Below are 26,781 nucleotides of genomic sequence, written 5' to 3' on the forward strand. Positions count from 1 at the left end.
CGTCGCACAATAACTACCGACGGGCCGATCAAAAATCCTCGAACACCACCAAATACTTGGTGTTCAAATGACTCAATATTCGAGGGAAAATATTAGAGGAACATTATACAAATAAAAAAAAATTCAACACTGATAACCTCTGAAGTTTACTAGATCAATGTTCTTATTCATACCGATCATGTTGTTATTCCCTAAGTTAATCTACTTTAAACATGTAATTATATAAGTGAAATTACAATATGTAGTGATTCTGGAAACAGTTCATGAATAAAAAACATTTAAAGGGTTAAATGTATCAACACAATAGTTAATATTTTTCTTTTCTGTACATTATTTCATCCTGGACTTTTGACATTTAGATACGGATTCTAGAGGTGTATTCAGTACTCTTTGGGATTCGAGATTTGTATTTGAAAAAATAGGGATTAGACCCATCACTAATACAAACACATTCTCTACTTCTGGGTTTAATACCCCTACAGCTTGAAGAGTTATTAAAAAATTGGCCCAGCTTGCAGTAAAAATTTTTATTCTATTTTATGGCTTAACAAAACACAAGAATTAAAGCGTGTCTCATGCTTAGTTTTCAGTGTGCATTTTAATCAGCATTTACTCTCTCTCTCTCTCTCAAATGCACAATATCTGCTACTCATGCTGTCCTTGTTTCAGTGGCTCTGTTGCCAAATGTACCCGAAGATCACAAAAGTTTTAGATATCCGTTTATAATTTAATAAATAATTTTATAAATGTACAAAAAAAAAATTTCAAAGGGAAAATCTGGAATGAGAGTTTTCAAAATAAATATATATTTTTTTGTATTTCATCAAGATAATCATCTGATATTATTAAATATTTACTTTTTAGAAAACATAACCAAAAGATGCCACCTTGGTTTCAACTGTTTTTGCCTTCAAAATTTTTTTGATGTCATTTAATATTTAAAATGTTGACAGTTTGACCATATACATAATTAATGGAATTTCTTGTTATTAAAAGTAACCTACTGCTACAAATTAGTTTTCTTCTGTTTAGTAACAATTGGTGTTTAGAATTTATATTATTTTTCTTTTAAAATGTATACAAATGTAATAATGCTGTCAAAAGACACTATTTTATGGTCTCACAAAAATCAAAGAATAAAATTTTAAATATATATATTAAAACTCATTATAATTAATGAGCATAAGCAAAATATGAATTTTAATTATAACAAGCCAGATAGTATCAACTTTGCAACAGTAGGCACCATTTGCTATGTACTGCAACATAAGCGTGACACAGACTGTATGCAATTTTGGACCCTTGCTAAATTGATGAATTAGGGCTGAACGTCTTGTCGACATCAGGGTCATAAAAGCAGCACTGTCAGAATAGCACTGATGGAACTAATGGGAAGGGTAAAAAGAAGCACCTCGAAAAAATCCACCAGCACGCTGCAACATCTGCCCTGTTTCCTGCATGCAAAAAATCTGGATTCGACTTTGTCGGAAATTGAATTCAGATCCCTTCTGTAGGAAGCAAGTGATCTGACCACCAAACACCATACCTCCCCCTCCCCCTTCCTCTTCTCCAAATCCTTCAGGAGAATGTTTCATTTCATTACATTTCATTTGCTTCAGGGTTATCTTAAAATCTCTAATTTTCTGCCATTTTGATCATAAATTTTGGTGCTAAATGCCACCAAATACGGTACTATAAAACTTTTAACTTTTTCTTTTCACATTTACAAATACTACTAAACTTTTCTATAGTACAGCGTAAACCTTATATAAAATGTTTTTTCCCACTTATTACATTTTCATTGTTTTTTAAACTAATATTCTTGGATCATTGAGAAATCTTTAAAAAAAATTCAAATATATAAAGCTGAAGCTTGTATAAACCAAGCTTTATCGAATTGCTTCATATTCAAAGCATAAAATGTAATGTCTGCTATTCCGAGAACTTCAAATTTTTAGGTAAATTTCAAAGAAATACTAGTTATTGTAGCCGTTACCATGGTGCGACTTCCGGAAATTTTTTATATAGTTTATCGTTTCATGGTCCAACGGTCCATAAACCCAAAAACCATTTTCATATATATAGACACACACACACACACACACATATACATTTTTTGTGGACTCGATAACTGTCGCAATCATTCTCAAATCACTTCCAAACTGATACACAAAATCTTCAAGAGTAAAATCTCAGTCGAGTTTATTAATGCGTAATATCCAACTAAAGGGGTAGAAATAGTAAAGGTTTAAAAAAAAAAATAAGTTAAAAAGTTCTAACTCCCGTAATATGAAATTATCATATCCGTATCACACTTGTAGAAGTAATGCCAAAATCTTGTGTCTGAATAAATATTTTAATTAGACCAAACATAACTGTAAGGGGTTGAAAAAACAAGGGTTGGTGGACAAAAAAAATCATAACTGTTCATAGGTATAACATTGGATTTGTACAGATTACGGATTTATCATATAATTTTTATCTAAAACTTTTGTCTGAAACAATTTTTGATTAGACAAACTATTGCTGCAAGGTGTTGGAATAATGAGGGGTAGAATTTAAAAAAAATTCATATACTCCCTTTGTAGGTACATTATCAAATCCATTCAAATTGTTTGTAAATTTTATCATTTTTAACTAAAACTTTTGTCTGAAACAATTTTTGATAATACAAACCATTACTTCAAGGGGTATAAATAACATGGGTAGAAAAATGTAGCCTGTCCCGAAAGGGATTTTTTTTTTAATGGTCCATATCATAGACAACAGAACAGCATTCTTCAATGATAACCATATTATTAATTTATTATAACAAGAACTTTAGCAATTACACGTTGGCTTAAGACAGTTAAGATAATCTTTAATACTTACAAAGGTCAACAAATGGAGCTGAATACAACCAAGTTACATCCATCAGAAGAAAAAAAAAACTCACCATTATGGTGTCCACATTGATGTCAGCCCAGTACACACAATTGTTTTTGAGGTCAAACTCTATGGCAATCACATTCTGCAAATTGACTGAGATTGGAAGCATTTCCTCCTTGGGTGTTGGTTCTCCGAGGTCAACCCTGAATATCTTGTGGCGCTGGGCAACCAAAAGGAACTCTTTGCTCTCCCTGAAACACAATACACACATTATTTTAACTCTAGCACTGGCATAAAATGAAACCTACGACAATTCTGCTGGCGATAACTCAGACATACCAGTTCAGCTATGAATAAAATTCAAATTTTATAGCGTTAAAAAAAAAAACCTATTTCATAATTACAAATAGTGGATTTCGTCTTTATCGTCATTAAGCACAATTAGTTGATCAACTGTTTTAACAATTGTTTTGACAATTGAAATGTGTGCAAAAAACATTACTACATACTATATTGATGAGAATGGGTTCAAAAACTGCAACAAAAATATTTTAAAATCTTGTGCATTAATATATAAAATTACTCAAATATTAAAACAAGAAATTGTGTTATTGAAACTACTAAACATACATTTATTTTTAAACAGTGGGGAAAATATTATATGATTGATTGTGTGGTTTAAGTTCATTTCTGTTGCCAATATACTGACAAATTTTAATTTTAGTATTTTTTCACTGTATTATTATTATTTTAATACTATTAAAATGCATCAAAAAATAAATATGCAATGTTAAAAGCACAAAATCATTATACATTTGCTTGTGACGTTTCTCTGTAGGCCTTTAGCCATGACTTTATGGTCTCAACTATAGTTTTTTTAATTACTTTAGTTTTAAAAACTATACATAGAAACTAAATATAGTTTACAAGTACATAATATTTTATGTTTTTAAGAAAAGCCTAAACAAAAGATTTATGAAATTAATTCAATATTTTAATACAGAAAATGAGGTAATTGGAATGAATTTTGCTGCATTATGTTTTTGCATTGCATTCCAGTGCTATGCGGTGTATCAACTTCCATTCTAGTGCTTGGCTTGACTACACTGATTCTATTCTTTAAACTTTTATGTTAATACAATAATAGAATAACATTAATTGTACAGTACCATTATTTTAAGCATCTTAAAGCAAAAGCATTTCTGTTACACACTCTTTCTAGCAAAATTAAGTTACAGAAAAAAAAATAGATTTCAGTCTGTAGAAAAATTGAAAACATTATTACAATACATTTTTTAATTTATGTCACACAATTTTTCACACAGTATAAATAATAAATAGGTTAAATTTTACAGTAGAAATAATACAAAGGTTAAATTTTAAGGCTCACGATATGTGAGTTATTAATAAATCTTAATTTTAAATATTTTATAAAATATTACCCATTTAAGAATTTCAAAAATTTTGGGGGAAAATTTTCTGTTTAAATTTTATTTAAAATAATATAAAAATACTCTTACTTGAAAGGGCATGGCAGTTTTTCTGGCGAGTAAGCCACCTCATTTCCACCCATGCAAGCATCTGAAGGGATTTTGCGATAGCCTCTTGTCCGGTTGTAGAAACTCCCTGGTGTGCACGTTTTCGGGATATCGTATGGACTGACGCCGTTCGTTTTGTTTCGGGTGCAAATTTCCAAACCCACATTTCGAACAAAACCAAAATCACTACAAAAAAGAAGACACTAACCTAGCAACATAGCCCTTACTCATTATCAAATCACACAGATTAGATAATTTACCAAAAATTAAACACACTTTCAAATTAATATCAAACATAAAAAATAATATTATTTTGGTAAACTGCCCATTTTATCTCCTAGTTACTTAGCTTTGTTACTGTAGAATGGTATTATAATTAATTTACTAAAATAAGTAAAGATTGTTACTAATTCCATCATACTGATGCACCTGATCTAGTGATAAAAATTAGCTCGAAGATACATTTTTAAAAAATACAATTCAATCAAAGTTAATAGATTCCCTGATGCACCACTACACATTTGAAAAACAGAAATATATACAGCAATAAACTAAGACTAGATTTACTTGTGCAGTCTAAGATTATGCAGATACCATGTGATTAGCTGTTCATCTTAATGTCATCAATTCAGAAATCCAAGACCCTAAGTCTAATCTTTCGGTTGTGTAGTTGTGTACTGTTTAATATCAAAGAGTACCTAGTTAGTCCTGTATGAATACTAGTTTTCTGATGCGAAGCAAATATCAAAATCAAATGTTTAAAATATTCGCAAATTCGAATCAAATTGTGAATATTGTTCTCAGCAAAGCTGTATTACACTTATTTTACAAAATACTGGATTAAAAGTAGAAAAATATTTAACAATTGTAATGTATAAACTGATTAAGTGATTAACCAATGGACCCTACTTATAATATTATATAAAAATATATATAATAACCATGCATTAAATTAATTTCGAGCATTCATAAAAGTAATCAGAGTGCCACCTTTTGATTTTTTTAACTAAACAACTTTATTGAAGCAAAACATATACAACTATGGATGGGACGATTCCAAAATATTTGATTCCGATACCCGATTATCGATACCTTAAAAAATCCTTTGATTCTCGACACTCGATACTCACCTAGTTAACTTAATATTAAATAATTCAAATTCTATTTGCAACATATTTTTTTTTCAGCTTTCAATACATATATGATGTAGCATACATCATAAATTCATATTTATCAGATTTGAGTACACAACTAAGTTATTAACATTAACTCATATAAATATTTACATCATTAGAAGTTAATGGCTCATATGTCAAAAGGTCAAACTAATCTAAAATTTGTTTTGTAATACGGAATAAACTATAAAAAAAAAATGTAAGCTTTCCTTGAGCAGTATAAAATATTTTTGTTCATACAACTTGCCTAACTTAGAGAAGGGTACAAATTAACTAAAAAATTTGTGAAATGAAACAGTAACCAAAATTAAGCAACAACTAGACAACTAGCAAATGAAAGTGTTGTACTTGATTGTGGTATTTCGGCGTTAAGTTACACTTAAGAAACACAAATTCATTCGTTGTTATTTCGGCGTTGTGGTAACGACCCAACAAAATCTATAAAACACTGACCAACTAATCATCATCGTCACACCATTCGAAAATGAATGTTTGTTTACATTTTTCCGCTTTTTGGCGCGATTTAAAATGCTTGTGCTGCCATGTACGGCTGGTTCGCCCGATAATCTGCTTGATACTACGACGCTGTTCCAACTACCTATATGCCAGCGCCCCTGGCTGACGTGGTATGGCCACTTACGTAAGGCTGTTCCAAACACCGTTCGCCCAATCATCTGCTTTCTTTTGTATTTATCCGGTGTCGCTGTTCCAAGCTGACGTCAGTGCCCCGAGCAGTGTGCGTGGACTTTAAAACTTCGCCTGTTTGTCTTATCTATCCAAACATTATGCCGGAAAGGAAAATAAACGCCGTAGTTTTGCGTATTTTTACAGTATATTTTTGGGTTTAACATTATAACGTGAGCGTGTGTAAGCTTTTGTTTGCTTTAGTGCATTTATGATTAATGTTCAGTGGCGGCCATGTTGCGGTGTTTGTTTACCAGTGACAAGTCTTTTACCCAGTATTTAAATTTCTCGTAAAAACATTGCGATTTCGCGTTTTAATACTAAATTTCGTGGAAAAACGCTGTGTTGTGGCGATTTCGCGTTTATCGTTTAGTCGCGATCGCGAAAAGAACAGGCCCCTTTTAATACGCAGTGATAATTTTTTTATAAATAATATTTGTACTTTGACTTGTGTATAACATCGACCCAAGTTTTAGATATTGTTTATTTGGGGAAATATGACTGTTATATATGCGTCTAGTCAGTCATAACCCCACTCAAAGAGTCGTTAAATAATTGTATCTGACAGATTTGCAATGTTGTGAAATGATTTTTTTTTGCTACATGCGGGAATCGACTTTTATCATCGATTCTCGATTATTGATTATTTAAGTAGAATCGGTAGGTATTGTGATCGCCTATTTCAATCTGACTAGCCTGGTCATTGGCAGACCAACAAAGAAAGTAATTTGGTTAATACCAAATTTAAGAAACTCTAAAGAACATATTTGATCTCTGAGTATAGATTTATGATTATTGGTGTTGAATCAATAGCAATCATTAACATGTTAAGTTAAGGTGATCCACTGGGTTATTTATAAACACAAAATTGTACTTATTATTAATCTTAGGTTTTAATTCAATTTCAATGATAACGCAAACGATTCACTGTTGTAATATGAAGAGTTATATTATTGGAAATGATATTATTTTCACATTACAACATGCTAATTGGAATTTTTACAAGATTAACTATATTCAGTAGAAATCGTTTAAGATTAATATTGCACAACCTGTGTAATAGGACACCTCTTCAAATAAAATTTTATACTTATATTGCAATATTCAAATGTAGTAAAGTTTTAAAATTATTTTAGCTCAATCGGGACTCTTCGATTAGTCTCTCGGGTTATATGGGTGTAAGTAGATGAATCATACATAAGATTGGTACACGGCTGTCAAGTTATGTACTGCTATTAATTATAAGCTTGTGAAGTTGTAGAGATGTAAAATTTTCTCATAGTTCATAGTTACCTCAGCATATGCCGCAAGTTAAGGACAATACCACCTTAAGATATGGTATTTCAGCTATACCGTGAACGGCGGATCTCAGTAACTACATTCGTACGGACATAGTGATGCCTTAGCTCTCGATCTTCCTGATGATATCTCCACAGGAACAGCGGCTCTCGATCGTCCTGATGATGGGTCTCCAAAGGAACAGCGACTTCTCGATCGTCCTGATGATGGGTCTCCAAAGGAACAGCGACTTCTCGATCGTCCTGATGATGGGTCCACAGGAACAGCAGCTCTCGATGACGACGAAGGGCAGTCGTTCACATTCTTGATACTGATGCGGTGATTTACTATCCTCGATGACGCATATGTAGTTCTTGACTATCTTTGACGAGGACTATGTAATTCTGGTCTATCTTCGATGACGACTATGTAGTTCTTTAATACCTTCGACGACGATTATGTAGTTCTGGTCGAATATTAGCAGCGATGAACTTTAAGTTTTATATAAATTTTAGATGCATACATTTCTAGAAGTTTCAGTCAATTTTGCTGCTTATCAATTAATTCTTTCATGCTCGCCGTTCGAATTCATCCTTCCTAATAAAAATTCTCCATCTAACTTGTAATTCAAAAGCAAGAATAGAGGAAGTAGGCAAATAAATATGTTTTAAATCCAAAGATATCGTTGTTAAAAGTTACTATGAAGTATAATGAAAAGAAAAAGAAGAAGGTTTCCCAAAACACAAGTTGTGACAATACTTCACAAATAAATATATACAAATTTTGAAATTAAATAACATTATTAATTACTATAAACTACTGGTTTGTTTATAGTATCGATGAAATTGGGAATCGGTTTTCCCATCCCTATATACAACACAAAAAAAACTAAGTATTTTCATGAGCAAATTTAAGGCTTCCAAATTTCTAACACTTTAAAATATATGCGAAGCTTCACATCAGATGCGAAGCTTTGCATCACAACCAAAGCACAAAATAAAACAAATTGCAAATTTTCTGTCAAAGTCAAATTGAATATTAAAAAGTAGTGATGGGTCGATTCCGATTCCGGAATCGGTCGGTCCCACCGATTCCAGTATAATCGTGGGATTCAGAATACAATGGTTTTGGAATTGACCATGACCGATTCCTGCATTGTTTTTAAGTTTACAAAATACATCTCCTACGCAACGTAAGAAAATACTAAAATGAATGCAAATATAATTTTTAAACTACATAACACAATCTTTTTTACGGAACTGATTTACGAATTACGGTAATTAACGTATTTATTTACTTGCACCGCCATTTTCCCTACAGTACAAATGCAGTATCTACTTTCCCGCTTTAAGCGAAAGCATTTTTCGGAAATTACGTTGCAGCAGCACTGCATTTACCGTATATACTCGTGTATAGCGCGCCCTTTTTTCCCCTCAAGTATAGGAAAAAAATAAGGATGCGCGCTATACACGGGAAAAAAAATTTTTGGGGGGGGGGAGGCGGGGAGGAGTGGAAGTCGTTAACTGCCGGGTGACGGGTGACGTTTCTGGCCAGCCCCCACACATACGCACAAGCAACAAGGCCTCTCTTTCACACACACACACGCACACGTGCGCGCAAGCTCGCACATCATGGTCTCTTGTTTATTTTTAGACCTCCCCCCTTTACAGAAAGCCAGCTCAGAAGCTAGTAAAAAGAGAGAGAGAGAAAGAGAGAATGTTGTCACCAGTTCCCCCCCCCCCTCCCCCCCCGGCAACTTCTTCGCTTCCTCCATTCCTCACCGGTGAGTCATCAAGTTCTCCGCGCCAGCTTAGCACCGTAGCGCGGCACGCCTCCCTCCCTTCCTTCCTTCCACGTACCAGTTGTGATGATATAGCGCTTCATTATCTTCCGTTCAGACAGCAGAGTTTATGTATTTTCCTGACGCATCACCACACATCAATTTAAATAATCAGGTACCACAAAATGTTAGTAAAATTTATTTATGGGGGAAAAAAAAAATTTCAATTTTTTTTTTCTTTGGAATTAGTTGCAAAAATCGTGGTGCGCGCTATACACGAGGGCGCGCTATACACGAGTAAATACGGTAATAGTAAACCTTCAAAAATAATTAGACAACACCATAAATGTTTAAAGAAAATTATGTAAATGGCAAGTAAAATAACGTAAACGTTAACTATTTGATCATGGCAGCTACATTTTCCATTGTAAACAACCTAATTTTTTGTTTGTGCTACCGGCCATGGTAAACCATACGGCCATGAACCAAATCTTTGGTGACGTGAACGTGAAAATTAAGATGTTTCACATCTCTGCACTTTAAACTTTAAAGAATTAAAGGAAATAATTTTTGAACGAGATTTTACCCAAATTCACAGTGGATTACTGCGACCATATTAAAATAAGTTTAAAAGCAACATAACCAAACTGCTGTAAATCGGCGTTCTTGTGCGTGTTCAGCGATGCTCTTTTTACATTAGATATATTTTGGAAAGGCAGTTGGCTAATCTGAATTTCCAAACATTGCTGCTGAAACGTTCGTAAATTTTTATTACCAAACATAAACAATCTTTTGAAAGTAGTTGTGTTTAACAGAATTGTTTCCGATAAATTTCTGAAATGAATTAAATGTTAACACGCGATTATTTGAAGAGTTTAAATATTTTGTGTAGGAAAATCACACCATAAAATGTGGAATTTTTGAGATGCTAAAACATGCACAGAATGTTCTTAGTCAAGAATCGAAAATTTATTTTCTCTTTACGGTTGTGAAGAACTGCAAGACTGGATGGATTTATTCTTTTCACCTAGTGAGATAATTAAGTTCTAGGTAATATATTAAAACCTAAGCATCTCTGACATTTTATTTTAGTGTGGTGCATATTTGTTTCTTGTCATTTCCATCATAATAAGATAATAAAGTTCTATTTTTACATTTCCCCCTTTTTATTTTTTTTCGCCCAGGTCCCTTGAAATATGTATCAACGAGGTTATATTGTCATTTTATTTGGATCATTATTTAGTTGTGCTTGAAAATAAAATTCTTAACCTAAACGTACAAACCTCTTTTTTTACAATTAATTAATTGAGTTGATAATGTAAGGTATCTAAAGTTGGTTAAGTTATAACATTATTTACAAAATACATCATAAGACATCTTTGATTATTGACAGTGTTTGAACACATGTTTCGTCTAACTATATGCAAGGTTAAAAGGCCAAATTGTGCTAGAAATTCAAGGTAGCATAACTTGATGGTAATGAACATACTTTTTAACATTATATAAGCTGTATATAATGTTAATTTCTGCACAGAAAATGAAACACAATGCAATTATATTTTTAAAATCATAAACAAGCTTTTTTTTTCTGAGTATATTACTCTGTTGAACATTGTCAGCTAAAAATTAAGGAATCGGAATCGGATTCGAAGAATTGACCCTTTAATTTAAGAATCGAAAATGGAATCGGAATCGGTATATTTTAGGAATCGGCCCAACACTATTAAAAAGAGCTTCGGTTGATTCTCTTAGTATAAGTTTCGCACAGGCCTAAAATGGACTTAGTTTTCCAGTAGCAAGAAGCTACTGGAAAGAAAAGTTGAATGAGTGTTTACTCATTACTGTTTATGTTTATTTCAGGAATTTATCATGACTTTCGTGACTTGTGTCACCTGTGGAAACCCTAGATGTGGGCAGCAAAAGCTAGCTTAAACCAACCATGTTCGTAATCCACTTACCACTCAAAATCCTCCAAGTCACACTCACATATTTCCATTCTAACGGGGCGGTCGTAATCGCGGCCATTGTAACAGTTAGTCCGGGCAATCCTCCGCTCGTAAGTCTCCTTACGGCCCAAGATGCAGGGCATGTGCATGACTGATCCTGTGGAGCTGCTTGGAGACCAAAACTTGTAATCATCTGGTTTGCAGTCGTACTCTGGGAAAAAAATTAAAAATATTAAAAAAATATAAAAAACTATTAATGTTGTCAAAAGACTTGTTTACACACAATATTTTCACAGACCCATAAAAATATTTTTGCTGGAATATTGTTCTAATACATTTCGTATATGCTTTTTTATTGTTTAGTACTTGATCATAAACATTTAGCATGTTCGGATATTGCGGAGTTTTGCGGTTACAAACCAAAAAAATGTCTGAAAATTTAAACTGTGCTGTGAATTAGCTGGTGCAAATGTTTACTCTAAGAGCAAATATTATAATTGTTAAGGAGTGTAATTTAAAACTTTTCACTGCAGTATTTTTTTTCCTACACGCAAAAGCAAAGCAAGCAACATGATACACCATTCAAACACCAACAGAGTCGGAACAAAGGTATTGAGGAGCTCTGCTTACGATCCAGTATATTTCTGCCACACACCTAAAAGCATCCATCGAAAAAGGTGAAAATGTTACATTGCTGTAAATATAAAAAAAAATGTTACTATTATAGGATAACTTATTCTGATGTCCAAGAATAGAAACAAACCAATTTAGCAGCAACTAATTTCAAGTATAGTACTGCATTTTCAGGCAAACAGGAAGAGAATTTTAGACAAGACAAGAGTTTATCAAGGTAACTTGTCTTATATGACGGCGTCTTGTTGCACGGCATCCACACACCTAGTGGTTCTTACATTGCTGTTGCATGAGGGAACACACACACAACCTCCATGTTGGCTTTCTGTACCTCTCCTGCGTCAAATTATGATAGCATCCCTCTTCCTATGGTGCATAATTTAAAAGCAAGGTAGGTGTAAGAGGTTATAACTAAGCCTGTGCTGTTCCCCGATTTTTTTGTTCCAGTTTCAGTTCCTTAAAAATACCTGACCCGAAACCGACTTTTCAAATCTTCGGTTTCGGTTCCAGGTATTTTTCATACATTTATGCTACCTCACGTAGCGATACGTTTATCATGCACATCCAGAAAAGGTAAACCAACCGTCTATTAATGTGAGCAACATCACGACGTAATAACACGTGAAAAAAGTGTCATATTGTATAGTTAGAATGACTTTGGGGAGAGCTAGGAACCAAAGACACCATCTTAAATTCAACAATTTTTAGGCTATAATTTCTTTGGTTAATTTTTGTCTTCGTTAAAGTATAGTGTAATTAAATATAATTACTGAACTTCATAGAGACAGGATGATTCAAAAAATGTTTATTTGTGATCTCTGCTTTCACAAAGAAGAAATTTCAAATAATAACCAAACAACTGTTATGGCACAAACACAGTTGAAACAATATGGCATCTATCAGTTGCTTTTTTATAGTGTTGGTACTGTTTGTTTCCGGTTGGAATGTTACAATTTCTGGCCGTTCGTAACTTTAAGGCCAATTCCAATATAACAAAACAATGCAAACGAAACATATTCCGTTATAAAACAAAGTACATTAAAACTGTAGACCATAAAAAACAAATTATTTTTGAATTGCAAGAAAACTATATTAAAGAGTGCAGCAAATGCTGATCCAGAAAATTAGAATATATCTTCGCCGTCAGAAATTTGATGCCAGCAACAATTGGCCTACCTATTTGAAAAATTGAGGTTATCAATAAAATACTTTAAAAAATTTTAAGTTTTAGGCTAATGCAAAGAGTGTTTTTAACTGTTTTTACTAACCAAATAATGACCCAGTTAACCTTATATATATTAAGTGTAGCATTAATATTTATTTTATATATAAGAACCAAAACTAGAACCGATAACCGAGATTCTTGCAGTAAAACCGAAACATAACCAAACGAACTAATAATAACCAGAACTACACAGCCCCAATTATAAATAAACACCCCTCTTTTGTCTATACAAATGCTGGTTCTAGGCAGCATCCCTCCCCTTCATCTTTCTGCAAACGAGCAAATCGCCCTAGATATATCTCCCCCACCCACTACCCCAACACAGTGTCTTCGTATAATAGATTTGTTTCAGACAAAAATCTCACATTAAAAAGTGGGCATTTTGAGATCCATCAATATGCACGTCTCTTGCCCAAGAACTGACAAGTTGATGTTCAACTTTGAACACAGTTGTGAAGAACCACAAGACTGGTTGGATTTATTGTTTTCACTTGCGAGATAATAGTCTAGTTACTGCATACAAACATAAGCATTTCTGGCATTTTATTTAGTGTATGTATAAATGCTGCACATTGTTTTTATCATAGTGAGATAATAAAAAATATAAAACACTTCCCTCTTTATATATTTTCCCAATTTTTTTTACATATTTCTGTCCTGGTCCCTGGTCCCTTGAAAAGTGTAAAAAAAATGAAGTTCTACTGTAGTTTTTTTTTTATCACTGCCTCCAAGATTTTGTATCTGGCTCCAAAACATTCAGAGATTTTGTGTAGGTGCCAGATGTAAGCGTGGAAGGAATGCCACTCACTGAAAGCGTTCTTCAGGTCGACGGTGAGGATGACCCACTCGTGGGAGCGGCCGCTGATGGCGCCGAACACGGTGAACACGGTGGTGTTCTCGCCGGGCTCCGTCATCAGGCCGTATATGCGCAGGTCCTGGACGGACATGTGGTACGTGTGCCACGTCTCGCCCTCGTCGGTCGAGTACAGCAGCTCCCGCGTCTTCTCCGACAACGACTTGAAGTACTTGGCCGCCACCAGCACCCCGCCATGGTCCCCGAAGTTGTAGAAGTAGTAGTCTTTCAGTATCTGCAAACAGGCACAAGAAGGTCTGCTGTAACCCAGCGGGTGGCCATGCACGCGTTGCTACATGCAGGAAGCGCGAAACAGCTTCTTGTCCAGCCGAAATTTGCGCGGGAGGTGTAGCGATTTCATTGTGGAATATGGCAACTGCAAGGTTGACAAAAACGTTGGTGAAATCTTCTCCTTCAACATGGCAACAGTCCAGAAGCCAAGTAACTTCAGGCAATGGCCGTGAAAGTCTACGATTCTCATTAATTTTTTTTATGACAGTGTCTACGTTTAGCTACAGAAATTCTAATTCATGCTTATTAAACATCATTATACGTGGTCAAGCGGCATAGTTTCCTCAATGTTTAGGGTGTTGCAATGTGGTGATGGTGAGGATATAACTACATGATAGCATGCTATTTGCATGGCAGTAACAGTATCTTCTCATTACTATGCATTGAAAACTATCTATTAGAAACTATTGAAATGGCAAGTCGAATCAAATTGTGAATATTGTTCTTGGTGAAGCTATATTACACTTATACTACAAAATAAGGGTTGAAGAAAAATATCTTTTAATGTTTGTAATGTTTGAACTGATAAGAGTGAGTAAGATATTTGGGCCCTATTTATAACGTGATTCAATTAAAATTATAAAATAACAATGCATTATATTGATATTGAGCATTCATAAAAGCAAATGTTTTTTTTTTTAAAAACCAAGTTTTTCAAAAAATAACATACACAACACAAAAAAAAAAAATTACGTTTATGAGTGAACCTCAGGCTTCCAATGTTGTACAGCTTTGCAACAAACACTAAACTTAATTATCAGCCGCGAAGCTTTACAATACAACCAAAGCTTCAAATAAAACAAATAGCAAATTTCCTGGCAAAGTCAAATCAAAGCACTAAAAAGTGCTTAATTGGTTTGCTTAGTCGAAGCTTCGCACAGGCCTACTGTTTGGGTAGTTCATCACTCTGCAGCCAGTTGCATAGTCACTCGCCACAATATCTTGCAAGTCGACAATGTTTCAAACCAGTGAGCTGTAGTTTCAATTTTACACACTTCAACATGTAACTTGCCCATCTCTACTGACAAAACTACACTGAGCGAGCACTGCATATTAAGACCTATTGACGTGACTTGGCACAGACCTATGGTGACCAATGGAAAGGTTACTGTTTGACTACTACCATTTGAAGAGTAAATATTTTGCCAGATGTAAATATTGTTGTTGGTCATACATTGCTGTGTAGATGATGAGTAAAGAAAAAACTTTTAAAATATTTAAATTTAGAATTATGATATTACAACATTTCTGCTGCAAGGGCACACTGTCAAACTTTTTCTTCCAACACCTTCCAATATGTTGTGTCAAATAAAGTTGGAGGGTTATGATATCACTGAAATATCACTAGCGCAGCCATGTTTGTTCAACAGGATGGATGACTTGACTTTCCATTAACTATTTTGCAGATAGGTCTGGTCTTAAAATATGTTGAATGTTGAATGCAACCGGCCAATCAAAATCATGTCTAGCGAAAACGGAAGTTACATCCGTTTCTGTTACAATGAATTAAAGAGGTTATAAAAGTGAAATAACTAAAATAATGTTAATATGACTGTGTAAAAAGGAAATTATGTTTCTACAACTTAAAAAAAAAATAACTGAAAATTAATTTTATTACATAAGAAATATTATTGTGTTTTAATATTAAATGTTTTAAAATGTTAAAAATGCTCACAAACAATAGCAAGTCCAAAAATTGCATCCAGCACTGTAATGCATTAATTAATTTCAAAAGTGAGATTAAAACTGGAAAGTGTGAAATGAACTTTGATAGTGTGGCATGATTCAAAACATACATAAGGTTATCCGACCAAATTTATTTGATGGAGAAAATTGGAAGATATTTTTCGTCCAGCTCCACTGTCAAATATAGTTGGAGAGACATACTTAACAGTGTGACAGGGCCCTCGAGTTATGCACGGGAATCGAAAAGCGGTGGTTGTTCTTACCTCGACCCACGTCAGCCCAGCGTCCCGACTGAGGAACACGCCAGGGTGGCCTTTCAGGGACTTGCCTATCGTGCCCGTCGCCATGATGATGCCAGGGGCGGATTTGCTCGACAGGATCGGAACGGCCCGCGACAGTGGGTACAGCTGGTTGAAGCGCTGGGAGAGGTGCAGCGAACATCCGTTGGACTGGGAATCAAAACACACAACATTTGGAACACTGTTAACGGTCACAAAATAAAATATTATTTTCAGAGTTTAAACACTGACTACCCAGGCCACCAAACAGTATTCAGAGCATAAGTATAAAATTTCTCATTAAAAACTATTGAAAATTTTATAAGAGAACCTACTCAAGTTTAACATTAAAGGGGGTAGTTTCCTACATTATTTTGCTTCTATAACTTTGTGTATTTTAGAATGTTTAAATTTAATAATAATAACAACAACAACACCTCTGCACAGGCATGGCAGATAAAAGATGCCAGATGAAGGACAGGTGCAAATGTAGTTTGTCACTGGGTTTTCTGCTTCTCTTCGCTGTGGCTGCTTGCAAGACATCCCCTCCCCTCCTCTTCCTCCCTCCCAGACAACAAGACCACTTTATTTTCTAACTGTGACTTGATGGCACCAGAAAGGGTATACTAAATATAGAAAAAACTTAATAATTTTAATGTGCTATTTACTTAAATTGTCATTAACAATCTATAAAGTCTTTTACATAAACTCATAATCATATAGTTTGGGGTCACATCATATTCAGATTCATATCATTTTCTGGTAAATACGGTAACTACGGTGGACTGTTTATAAATAGTTTTAAAAATTCTAAGAGTCTTTATTTAATGTTTGTAAGTAGGGGGAGCAAGCTGGTTCTGGGGCACAGTAAACAATCAAACAGGTGGGTGTGGCACTCCAACAGGTGGGTGTGGCACTCCAACAGGTGGGTGTGGCACCACGTGTCCAGGTGGGTGTGGCAGCAGGTGGACGTGGCATCAGGTGGGCGTGGCACCACATCGCCGGGTGGGGCGTGGCCGGGAGCAACGTGGAGGGAATCTTCAGGTGGTTGTTGACGTCACGTGGAGCGTAGTCTGCTTGGGCGACGGCATCTTGGTTCTAATTTAGGAAGCTAGGGAGCGCTAGTGTGACGCACCACATTTATTTTTACAAGTACATAAATGGAAGGTATCGCGGCGGCGGGGATTCGATCCGTCAACCTTTGGATTGGTAGTCAGCAATGCTAACCACACGGCCACTAGGTCAGTTGGAAATAATAATTTAAGATGTTGTATATATGCTTATAAAAATTATTTTTTGTGTTGTGGAAGTTTTAAAAACGAATGTAGTCCGCCATGTTAATTTTTTTTAAAGTACTAGGCGGGAAATTTAAAATATAGTGTCGGCTGCTAGGCGGCTGCCATGTTCATTTTTTTTTTAAGTACTAGGCGGGAAATTTAAACAAGCTGCATCGGCTGCTAGGCGGCTGCCATGTTTATTATTTTTAAAGTACTAGGCGGGAAATTTAAAATATAGTGTCGGCTGCTAGGTTAAAAGCAGATAAGTTTTTATGTTTATTTTTAAATGATAAAATCAAGTGAACAATATTTTAATTGAAAACCTGGGAGTTTAGTAATATTCGCCATAAAATGATAAGGTTTCAACTTTTTAAGTTTCATTAGTTTTAAAGTACACCACCATAAAAATTAGTTCATGCCTGTTTAGTACACACTGAGACTACGCATTTTAATACCTGCAAATCACATAAAAAAATTTAAAAAGCACTATATGTTAATATTATTTTTCAATCACATTTACTTATTAGATTAAATTGCAAGGAGCAACATAGTTAAAGATATGATTATTATCTTCTATTTATAAAATGTGTGGTAACTGCTTTCAATCCAAGGAAAAAACTTGCTTCCTGGAAATTGGCATTGAGACATAACTGAGTGTGCATGTGTTATGCCAGTTAAGGCCCCTCTACAAAAGTCTGAACCTGTGGGCGGTCCATGTCCTTGTCCTAATGTTAATGACGTCACATTATCACACGGAAAACAAGCTGTTCTACAATCGTGCATTGCTCACACCACTCATGTCAGAGGGTAACGTGGACCAATCAGCAATCAGTGTCCGTCTGACACAATTTAGGACATTGCAATTGTAGTAGGTCAAGCTTATCAATTCACTTTACTCGACAAAAACATGCATAGCCCTCTGCTTCACTCGCTTCACTAGCAGAAAAGCCCTCAGCCAATACTTTAAGAAAAACAATTTTATGATTAACGAAAGAGTGATAAGCAGGCACTTACATACAGCACAGTTGGGAAAATAGAGCACTACACTGGAAAAAAGATATGGGCGTGGATACTGAAGAAAAAAAACTCCGGGAGTTGAAAGCCTGGCTGAGACACGATAGCTACCTGATAGCATTTTTTACGATGGTGAACAATTGTAGTTACTGTTGTGAGTTATGACAGAATCCAATTGCACGTGTATAAAAATAATTAATTACTGCACAGAAAAAGTAAGACCCAGAATATGCTAACACCACAATATAGAGGAAAGTGCTAGAAATAAATGCAAAAAAAGAATTGGATTTTATCCAAATCTTCAGTATTAGAAAGCGTATGTATTTAAAGAAAAAGATTTGAAGAAAAATATTTGATGAATAGAAATTCAGAAATTTAAAATCAGCACATTATGTATAGTCGACCAGACTACATTATTTATGCTTACAGATGCTAGCAATGAAACTTTTTCTGCCATCAGCTACACAATGTTTGTTTAGCACTTCAAGGTACATTTTCGACACAAATAATTGTATATGTCTGTGTGTACAAATTCACTCTCAGCCTAAACATACACACACACATATGTGTGTGTGTGTATATGTATGTGTGTGTGTATATATATGTATGTGTGTGTGTGTGTGTGTGTGTATATATATATATATAATTTTAGTTTTACATAACATTCAACACATAAATTTTATTTATATATAGGTATGTATATATATATTTTTGTGATGAATGATATGTAGAAACTAAAATTTCTGGTTTTCCATTATTTTATTTTATTCCAGACTCTTGAAATCTATATTCATTAGGGATGGGGCGAATCCTGATTTCCTCGAATCCGAATCCTAACTCAAATCCTTGACTGGAATTGCCGAATCTCGAACCCAAACCCGAATCTTTTAATAGATGATGCCCACATATCTAATGTAAGTGAGATGTATTCTGCTTGCACTAAAAGTCCCTTGACTTTATCACATGTAGTTTGGTACATTTCTGGTATAAGTGTATATAAAGACAAAAATTTTTTCTTGAGAAATTTCAGTTTTAGTACAGATTAGCAGTTAGGATTTTTTCTATAAATAAGCTAGAGGTCTGCGAGCCTAAGAATTTTACTTCGAGCCTAGCTCGAGCTTTTGTGTACAGTTACACTTTTGGGAAATTATTTTTATCTTAAACTTAGTATAATGTTTGAATAAAGTATTAAAATGAAGTGGGCTTATTAATTTTGGGTAACTATTTACAGAGTGTGTTTACATTTTGCACTGCCATAAAAAAATAACATTTTTTTCCATTGAATCTTACCTGTTTCCATTGGTTAATTAGTAACTGATATCATCCAACTAACATAACCAAGTATATGTTTGCGTAAATGTAACATATCTTTGGAAAAATTTCATCTTTGTCAATTTTTCTGGAGTCCTTACTGAGCTTCAACAAACTCAGCACCAAAAATCATGTTGTTTCAACATTTCCACTTTTCAGCACAATAATTCTGAGAGAGATTGTCACAGAGTATTAAATTCTGTTCTTTAATCTATCATGCAGAACAATAATTTGTTCTGCACGTTCAGGAGTTAAATTAGCTATACGATTGGAGATAGTGTTTCCAGCAAAAGAGAAGCGTCTCTCGCTGGCAACCTGCTTGGCTGGAATGCTTTAGTAAAATTGCTTAACCTCAAAATTAGTGTCATAAATATCTGTAACTGGTCATTAAAGTTTAATCAATTGAAAGTAATAAAAATAAAAGCATTTTACTTCATTCAATTTACACTTGCAGAAAAACCTACACACAATAAACCTACATGGAAATTAAAGTCTTTTTCAATATCCTGAAGTCTGAAATATGTTTACTCATGTCATTAAATGTAGAGCTGTATTGAAGAAGCCGATTTTGCCAATATTTCGTTGAATCGGCATTTCTGCCGACTTCCGATACAGTACGCTCGTTAATTTTCGGCCGATATTACTGAAAAACGAAAGAGACTGCCATAACCTAAAAATCCACGAGTACCATTTTCACTTTTCGTAGTAGTACTGCATTCTTTCAGATCGCATTATTTCTTAGCAACATGTGCCAACCGTACATATCAAAGTTTAACATCCTTTTTTTTCCAACAATGTTCTTTAATTTAATATGTCATAAATAAATAATACATTACTATCACGGTAAATATACATCTCAGTTGTTACGGTAACTATAGTGCAAATATGGTAGCTATCATGCTTCTGTAGTAATTATGGTATTCTACAAAGAATCTTTAGTTCTTTTTATGGTAATTATCTTAAAATAACTATTGGGTTTGTACTGTAGTTATGGTACATCATCCATATTTCTTCGTATGTTGTTCATTTGTCTTTTCTTCATATTTACGTGGCCATTATTTGAGACAGGAAGTTTCAGAAAAAATTTAAACGGACATTATATCACACATTTAATGGCGTAAATGATGAGACCTCGGGCAATTTAAACGCTTTATACGGAAAAACCTACCATGCGGGACCTCGTAAGCGAGTTTTACTGTATTTTTTTCCCGTAAATAGTAAAAAACAGAATCCTTTGACGAATCCTATATCAGACCCGCTGAACCTTCGAATCCCTAGGTATCGGCGGATATTGGATTCGGTCGCCCCATCCCTAATATTCATATTTAAGAAACTCTTTTGAAAATCAAATCTGAGATTCCTACTTGATAAAAAAATGTTTTTGACCCATCACTGCAGTAACAACAAATTTTTTAAACAATAAAAATAATATAATTTGCCACAACTGTGTCACAAATCATAGCATGTATCATAATTAGGGATGGTGATTTTTCGTTACCGCGAAATATATGCGAAAATATGCTAAATTATATTTTTTCCGCTATAAAATGTGAAATCTAGACTATTCCGAGATAAATGCGAAATTAAGGTAAAATACGTAGATTCATCTTCACTCTACACAATTTATTTACAGATTGTATTTCGTTTCAGTTCAGTATCAAAAGAAACCATATTTTTATGGCGTATTCAGCACAAGTATCTTATTGTCACGTCATTCACAACACTATTGTTAGTAAATATTGAAAAATGGCCATCCGTGCCTCGCGATTGTAAACAAAGCAAAGAACAACTAGCTGGAAGAGTGTCCTCATCTTGCAGAGTACAAGTTTTTAGGCCGCCATATTGCGACATCTCTGCTTCGCCACGCTAACAATTCCCATTTTCTGGCTGTATTTCACGTGAAAGCCGCGTTCTTGTGTAGTCTGTGGAAGGTGGTGTGTTTACAAATACGTGCATACTCCTGAATGTTGTATACTGTTATTTCTTGTCGTAAAAATGGGACGAAACGTAATTTCCATTCGCGATCACATAAATGCATACAAAAGTGAACAGTTCTACGAAAGTGATACGAATATTTAAATGCGCAATTTATGTAATCGCCGTCTGGAGTGGAAAAAAAAGAAGTACTTGAAAAGCACATTAAATCTGAGGGACATCAGGCTGCAAAAAAAAGATTCACAGAGGAATCGGATGAAGAAAAAAAGTCGGTAAAACGGCAAGCAACGGTTTCTGGCATGATCGAAAACCAAAAGAAGGCGAAAATTGAAAAAAGAAGAAAAAAAATAATTGAAAAAACGAGTACATCAACTATGGCCATGAACACAGCTAAAAAATATTTATTGTAATTTTAAGTATTCAATTTATTGCACTCATAAGTGCTAAAAAGTTGTTTGGAAACCTGCCAAGATAGGCTATCTTTGTAGTTGTGCTAGATCTTTATTTCTGTGGTTGTTAATAATTAATAACTTATGTGTATTATTTAATGCTTTTTAAAAATATACTTTTCTTCGGTAATGTAAAATGAGAGAATTGGCTAAATCTTGTTTTTTAAAATGCTACAAAATGCTAAATTTCAAATTCAAAATGCAAAATGTTATTATTTTTAATGCTATATAAATCACCATCTCTAATCATAATGTATCTCCTTCGAAACTCACCACATTGCAAAGAATCTTCCTCCCCAAAGAATCTTGGTCCGGAGGCGTTAAGAACCGCCATTCGCCACCAGAATCGTACGTTATGACCGTCGTCAGATGCTGGGGTAATATGCTGTGGTTGTCCACCGACAAGGAGACTTGGGATGCGATGTAGATGCCATGCAAACCTTGCACTTTGTAGAAGTCAGCAAATGTTTCATCTGCAACACTACTGTAAAATGCAAAGAACAATCTGTCAGCAGAACTGTAATATGCTTACTGGGGACAATTTTATTTTATATGTATGTACATTTCTGTTTGACACTTACAAAAGTTCAGATTCTTAACAAATTCATAGTGAAAATAAAAAGCCTAATTAACCTCTTTTCTCGCATAATCGTCGCACGCGTATAATCGTCGCACCTATATTTTAGAGCGTCAAATTTGGATTAAAAAAACCTCTCGCGTAAACGTAGCATGATGTTTTTGGTCTCGCTACTAGATTCAGAGTGCTTTGTGTGGGTATTTTTCCCGTATAAGACTGTGTATTTTTAAACTATAAATCTAATATTTATTCAGAAATTACTACTTACTTATTTAATTAACGGAAATACGAAGTTGTCTGAGGTGTAAATTTTCTCTTAAAGACGTTTTTAAACGTTATGTTATAACCTTTATCTGCACGTTTGCGTCGCCGCGGTGTAATACTTACAAAAATGTAGCCAGCGCTAGTTGGCATCATTCGTGTTTGGTTATATTGCTTCCCCTATAGAGCGCGCACACGTAGTCGAATATCGATATCTCGCCGATTGCATGCAACGCGCGCTCTCTGTCAAGTGCCAAGTTAACTACATTTGATGGCCCACACTCTTTTGTGGTGTGTGTTACGACGATAGTTATGCGTTCGTTCAAGCTCGTGTTCGAATCAAAGATTTTGTTTTTCTATTTAAAGTTGAAGAAAGGTTTTTGTTGCATGACTTATTAATTTAAATTGTTTGGTGTGCTCATTTATACTTCACTTTTTAAATAAACTTACTTTCCATGAATGGGATTTGTTTTCATGAATAACTTTATATAACAATTTTTTTTTCTCGCATAAACATCACACCCCTACTTTTCAAACTTGATTTTAGAATAAAATGTGCGACGATTATGCGATAAAACATGGTAATCAATTTTTTATCTTACAATGATAAGGGAAATTTAAATTTTTTTTAAGTATTTATGTAGGTAGTAGAAAATATGATACATATGGAGAATTTAAATGAAAATGTAACAGAATTACATTATACATAATATTAAATTATCAATTATTCTTACTAATTGCAGACTTAACCTTCATTACTAAACACATCATTAAATATGCAAGGCTGTAGACAAGTTAAACTACTTGCAAATAACGTAGCATGATCATACCTCTCTCACCTTTTGATATAAAAATTACAAGATAAATTTATAGTGAAGAAAGACCAATTTTAAAAATTAGATAAAATAAGGTCAAAAATTCATAACTACAATACATAAGGTGCGCGCAAACTTATAAACCGTGATACATTATTAATGAAAAGAATTTTTTTTTATGTTTGTGTGTAGATATTTGTTTCTCCTTTGGTGCAAGTATTAATTGCGCAGTGATTAGAATTAAAATCTGTGTCAAATGTGTTATTTTTTTATGTACAGCGGACAATAACACCTTGAACCCGCTTTATAACTTGTCACTACTAAACAAACACGAACAATGGCACAAACGAATGAAAAAAAAAAATTGGGTATGGCTGTGTTAAGTACACGGCTGTGTGTTGTACGTGAATATGTGTATGTAACAGGTAATATTTTCTATACAAAATATAAAATACGCTATTTTATGTATGTTATAATCATCTTTTTTTTTTAAATTTTAACACCATATATATTCACTGTAACTATTTTACACTAATGTTTTATATATGCAATCGATAGATTTTTACGAGAGCTGAAGATTGAAACTCAAACGAACGTCGTAGCTTCTCCGAGTCAAAAGTAATACTAAATGGAAATCTCGAAACGCAGCAAAATTAACTCAAAATGGGGGCGCTTCCCCCTACACCACGTGCGATGCGTCACTTAGCGTAATGAGTTCTTTGATCATTTAGCTATCCAGTGATGTAATAAAATTTTGGATGGAGATGATAGAAATGTAGTTGCAACACCAAACCGTATCCCCTGATATTGTTATCATTCGTTTTTTTTAATTGCCTCCCAATATGGAAGCAATTTTATAAAGACATGTTCACGTCAAAAAACTCACTTCAACCACGTGTACCGCCAGGTGGAGTTGGGGAAGAAGCAGAAGATGCGCTCCAGCGACAAGGCGAAGCTGACCGAGCTGCCGTCCGACATCTGCGCCACGTAGAGGTTCGACAGCGTGTCGGTGTGGCCGACCACCATGAACACCTGGGAGTCGTTCACGTCCGCCACGAAGAACTCTCGCCTGTCCAGCTCCGACATGAACTGAGCCCTCACAAACTCCCCTCGCTTGTACGAGATGTAGAGATCCAGGTTCCTCTGCAACACACAGACAAAGTAACTAAATTTAGATCAATTATTATTGAATGCAAACTAAAAAAATTTTAATCACCTCACTTGTTTGCTATAACTACGGACAAGGTTATATGGTGAGTTGCAAAAAAAACTGAATGAACAGAATAGCATAATACTAAAATTCAAATTAATGCACCACAAATCACTGAAATGAAATTAAAATCATGAAACTAATCAGCATTTTCAATCAAAACTTAACTCTCATGACAAATACCTAATCTTTTAAGTATTAAATTCTATGAGAATAATTTATTTTGCATGATGTTTGTACCATTTTTAATAAAAATAGATTTGAAAAAGTTACTTTCTTTAATCTTGCAACTGTTACTAGTTACTCATCTTAACATTACGGCCGTAGAACAGTTTTAAACAAAGAAATACTTAAAAAATCTAAGTTTGTAATTTTTATTATAAAACGTCATATTGAAAAAGCATCATGTATCAGTCAAAATGACACTGTTTTGGAGAAATTAGTATCATGGAAAATTTATGTATCATATTTTTGCAGTAAATGCTATCTTTTTTAATAAACAGATTTCATAAAAAATAAAAACAATAACACCAAAATCTCCTGTTTTAAAAATGATAATAGCCTGGGAAAAAAAAAACAACATAAAAACTTATCTCTAGCTATAACAAAGTTTACACTATTGCTACTGCTACTGCTTCTGCTAATATTGCTACTTTTCCTACTACAGCTAATACTGCTACTGCTGCTACTTACTACTGCTACTACTGCTACTACTGCTACTACTGCTAATAATGCTACTGCTGCTAATACTGCCGAAAGGAAGAATTATCCGATTATTTATATCTCAATAGTTTCCAACTTTAGTTTATAAAAACACCATACAAGGTTAAAGAAAGATGTTCAATATACTATGGGGCTATTGGAAAAAAAGTTCCAATTTCTTCTGAAATCCAAACAAGGGAATAGTTTCTGTGTCCATTAAGAAGTCAGGAAGTACAAAACACATTTCTTATGAATGTTGAAGACATTAAAAAATTCAGGCAAGTACAATTTGATCTCATCTCATTGTTGTACCTGTTTCTGTTAGTTATAAATTTTTTTCCAGTAACTCCACAATATACTTTTGAGGTAATATTTTATTTTGCAGATCAATAACTTGTGGGCTAGACTTGATGGTATTATGTATTCCAAAGGCTCAGTCATTTGTTATTCGACTCCTGCCTCGAGAGAAGACAGTTAAGTTTTAAATGAGCCAATTGTTATTCAGCCATTCCGTTGCTGTTTAGTTCGTTACTGTTTTATACTACCTCAGGGCGAGTCGAAACCACTTTGGTCCAATTGAAGACATTGTCAAAACAAACAACAGTTCTGAGTTTTAACTTTCTGATGGATGAATTCAAAAAATTTCTGGGTCACTACAAATTGTCTCAAATCTGGCTGGGTACCAGTCTTCAGACAACTTGACTCTTCTCTGAGTAATATTCTAGAGAGAAAAAAACTTGTAAGCAAGTTTTTCAGTACTCTCAAGAGATGTGTAACATCTAACCTCATAAACGAGCAAATACATGTTCTCATGATGAAAATACACTTACAATATGAAACTCGGAGAAGCAATTTAACACAGAATTCTTTAAAATAATGCCGAACATGGTACATACGCAAATTGTGCTTCCAACTACATTTATTGACATGAATCATACTTAGTTTCCACACCCACCGCTAAAATTTGTTGCCCGAGCAGCTACGTCAACTATCGA

At 34.2% G+C, this 26,781-nt stretch overlaps 1 protein-coding gene across 1 annotated transcript in view; it reads right to left on the reverse strand.

The window, feature by feature from the left end:
- Window positions 1-26,781, reverse strand: part of LOC134528287 (sortilin-related receptor-like) — a 121,888-nt gene that overhangs the window by 74,595 nt on the left and 20,512 nt on the right. The window contains exons 5-11 of the mRNA XM_063361782.1: window positions 24,761-25,017; window positions 22,495-22,705; window positions 16,221-16,406; window positions 13,936-14,215; window positions 11,282-11,480; window positions 4,389-4,592; window positions 2,936-3,119 (exon numbers count right to left, since the gene is read on the reverse strand). Coding sequence (XP_063217852.1) covers window positions 2,936-3,119; window positions 4,389-4,592; window positions 11,282-11,480; window positions 13,936-14,215; window positions 16,221-16,406; window positions 22,495-22,705; window positions 24,761-25,017 — 1,521 coding nt within the window. The remainder of the gene's footprint in view (window positions 1-2,935; window positions 3,120-4,388; window positions 4,593-11,281; window positions 11,481-13,935; window positions 14,216-16,220; window positions 16,407-22,494; window positions 22,706-24,760; window positions 25,018-26,781) is intronic.

This window comes from Bacillus rossius, chromosome 1 (genome assembly GCF_032445375.1).
Source record: "Bacillus rossius redtenbacheri isolate Brsri chromosome 1, Brsri_v3, whole genome shotgun sequence".
Lineage (NCBI taxonomy): Eukaryota > Metazoa > Arthropoda > Insecta > Phasmatodea > Bacillidae > Bacillus > Bacillus rossius.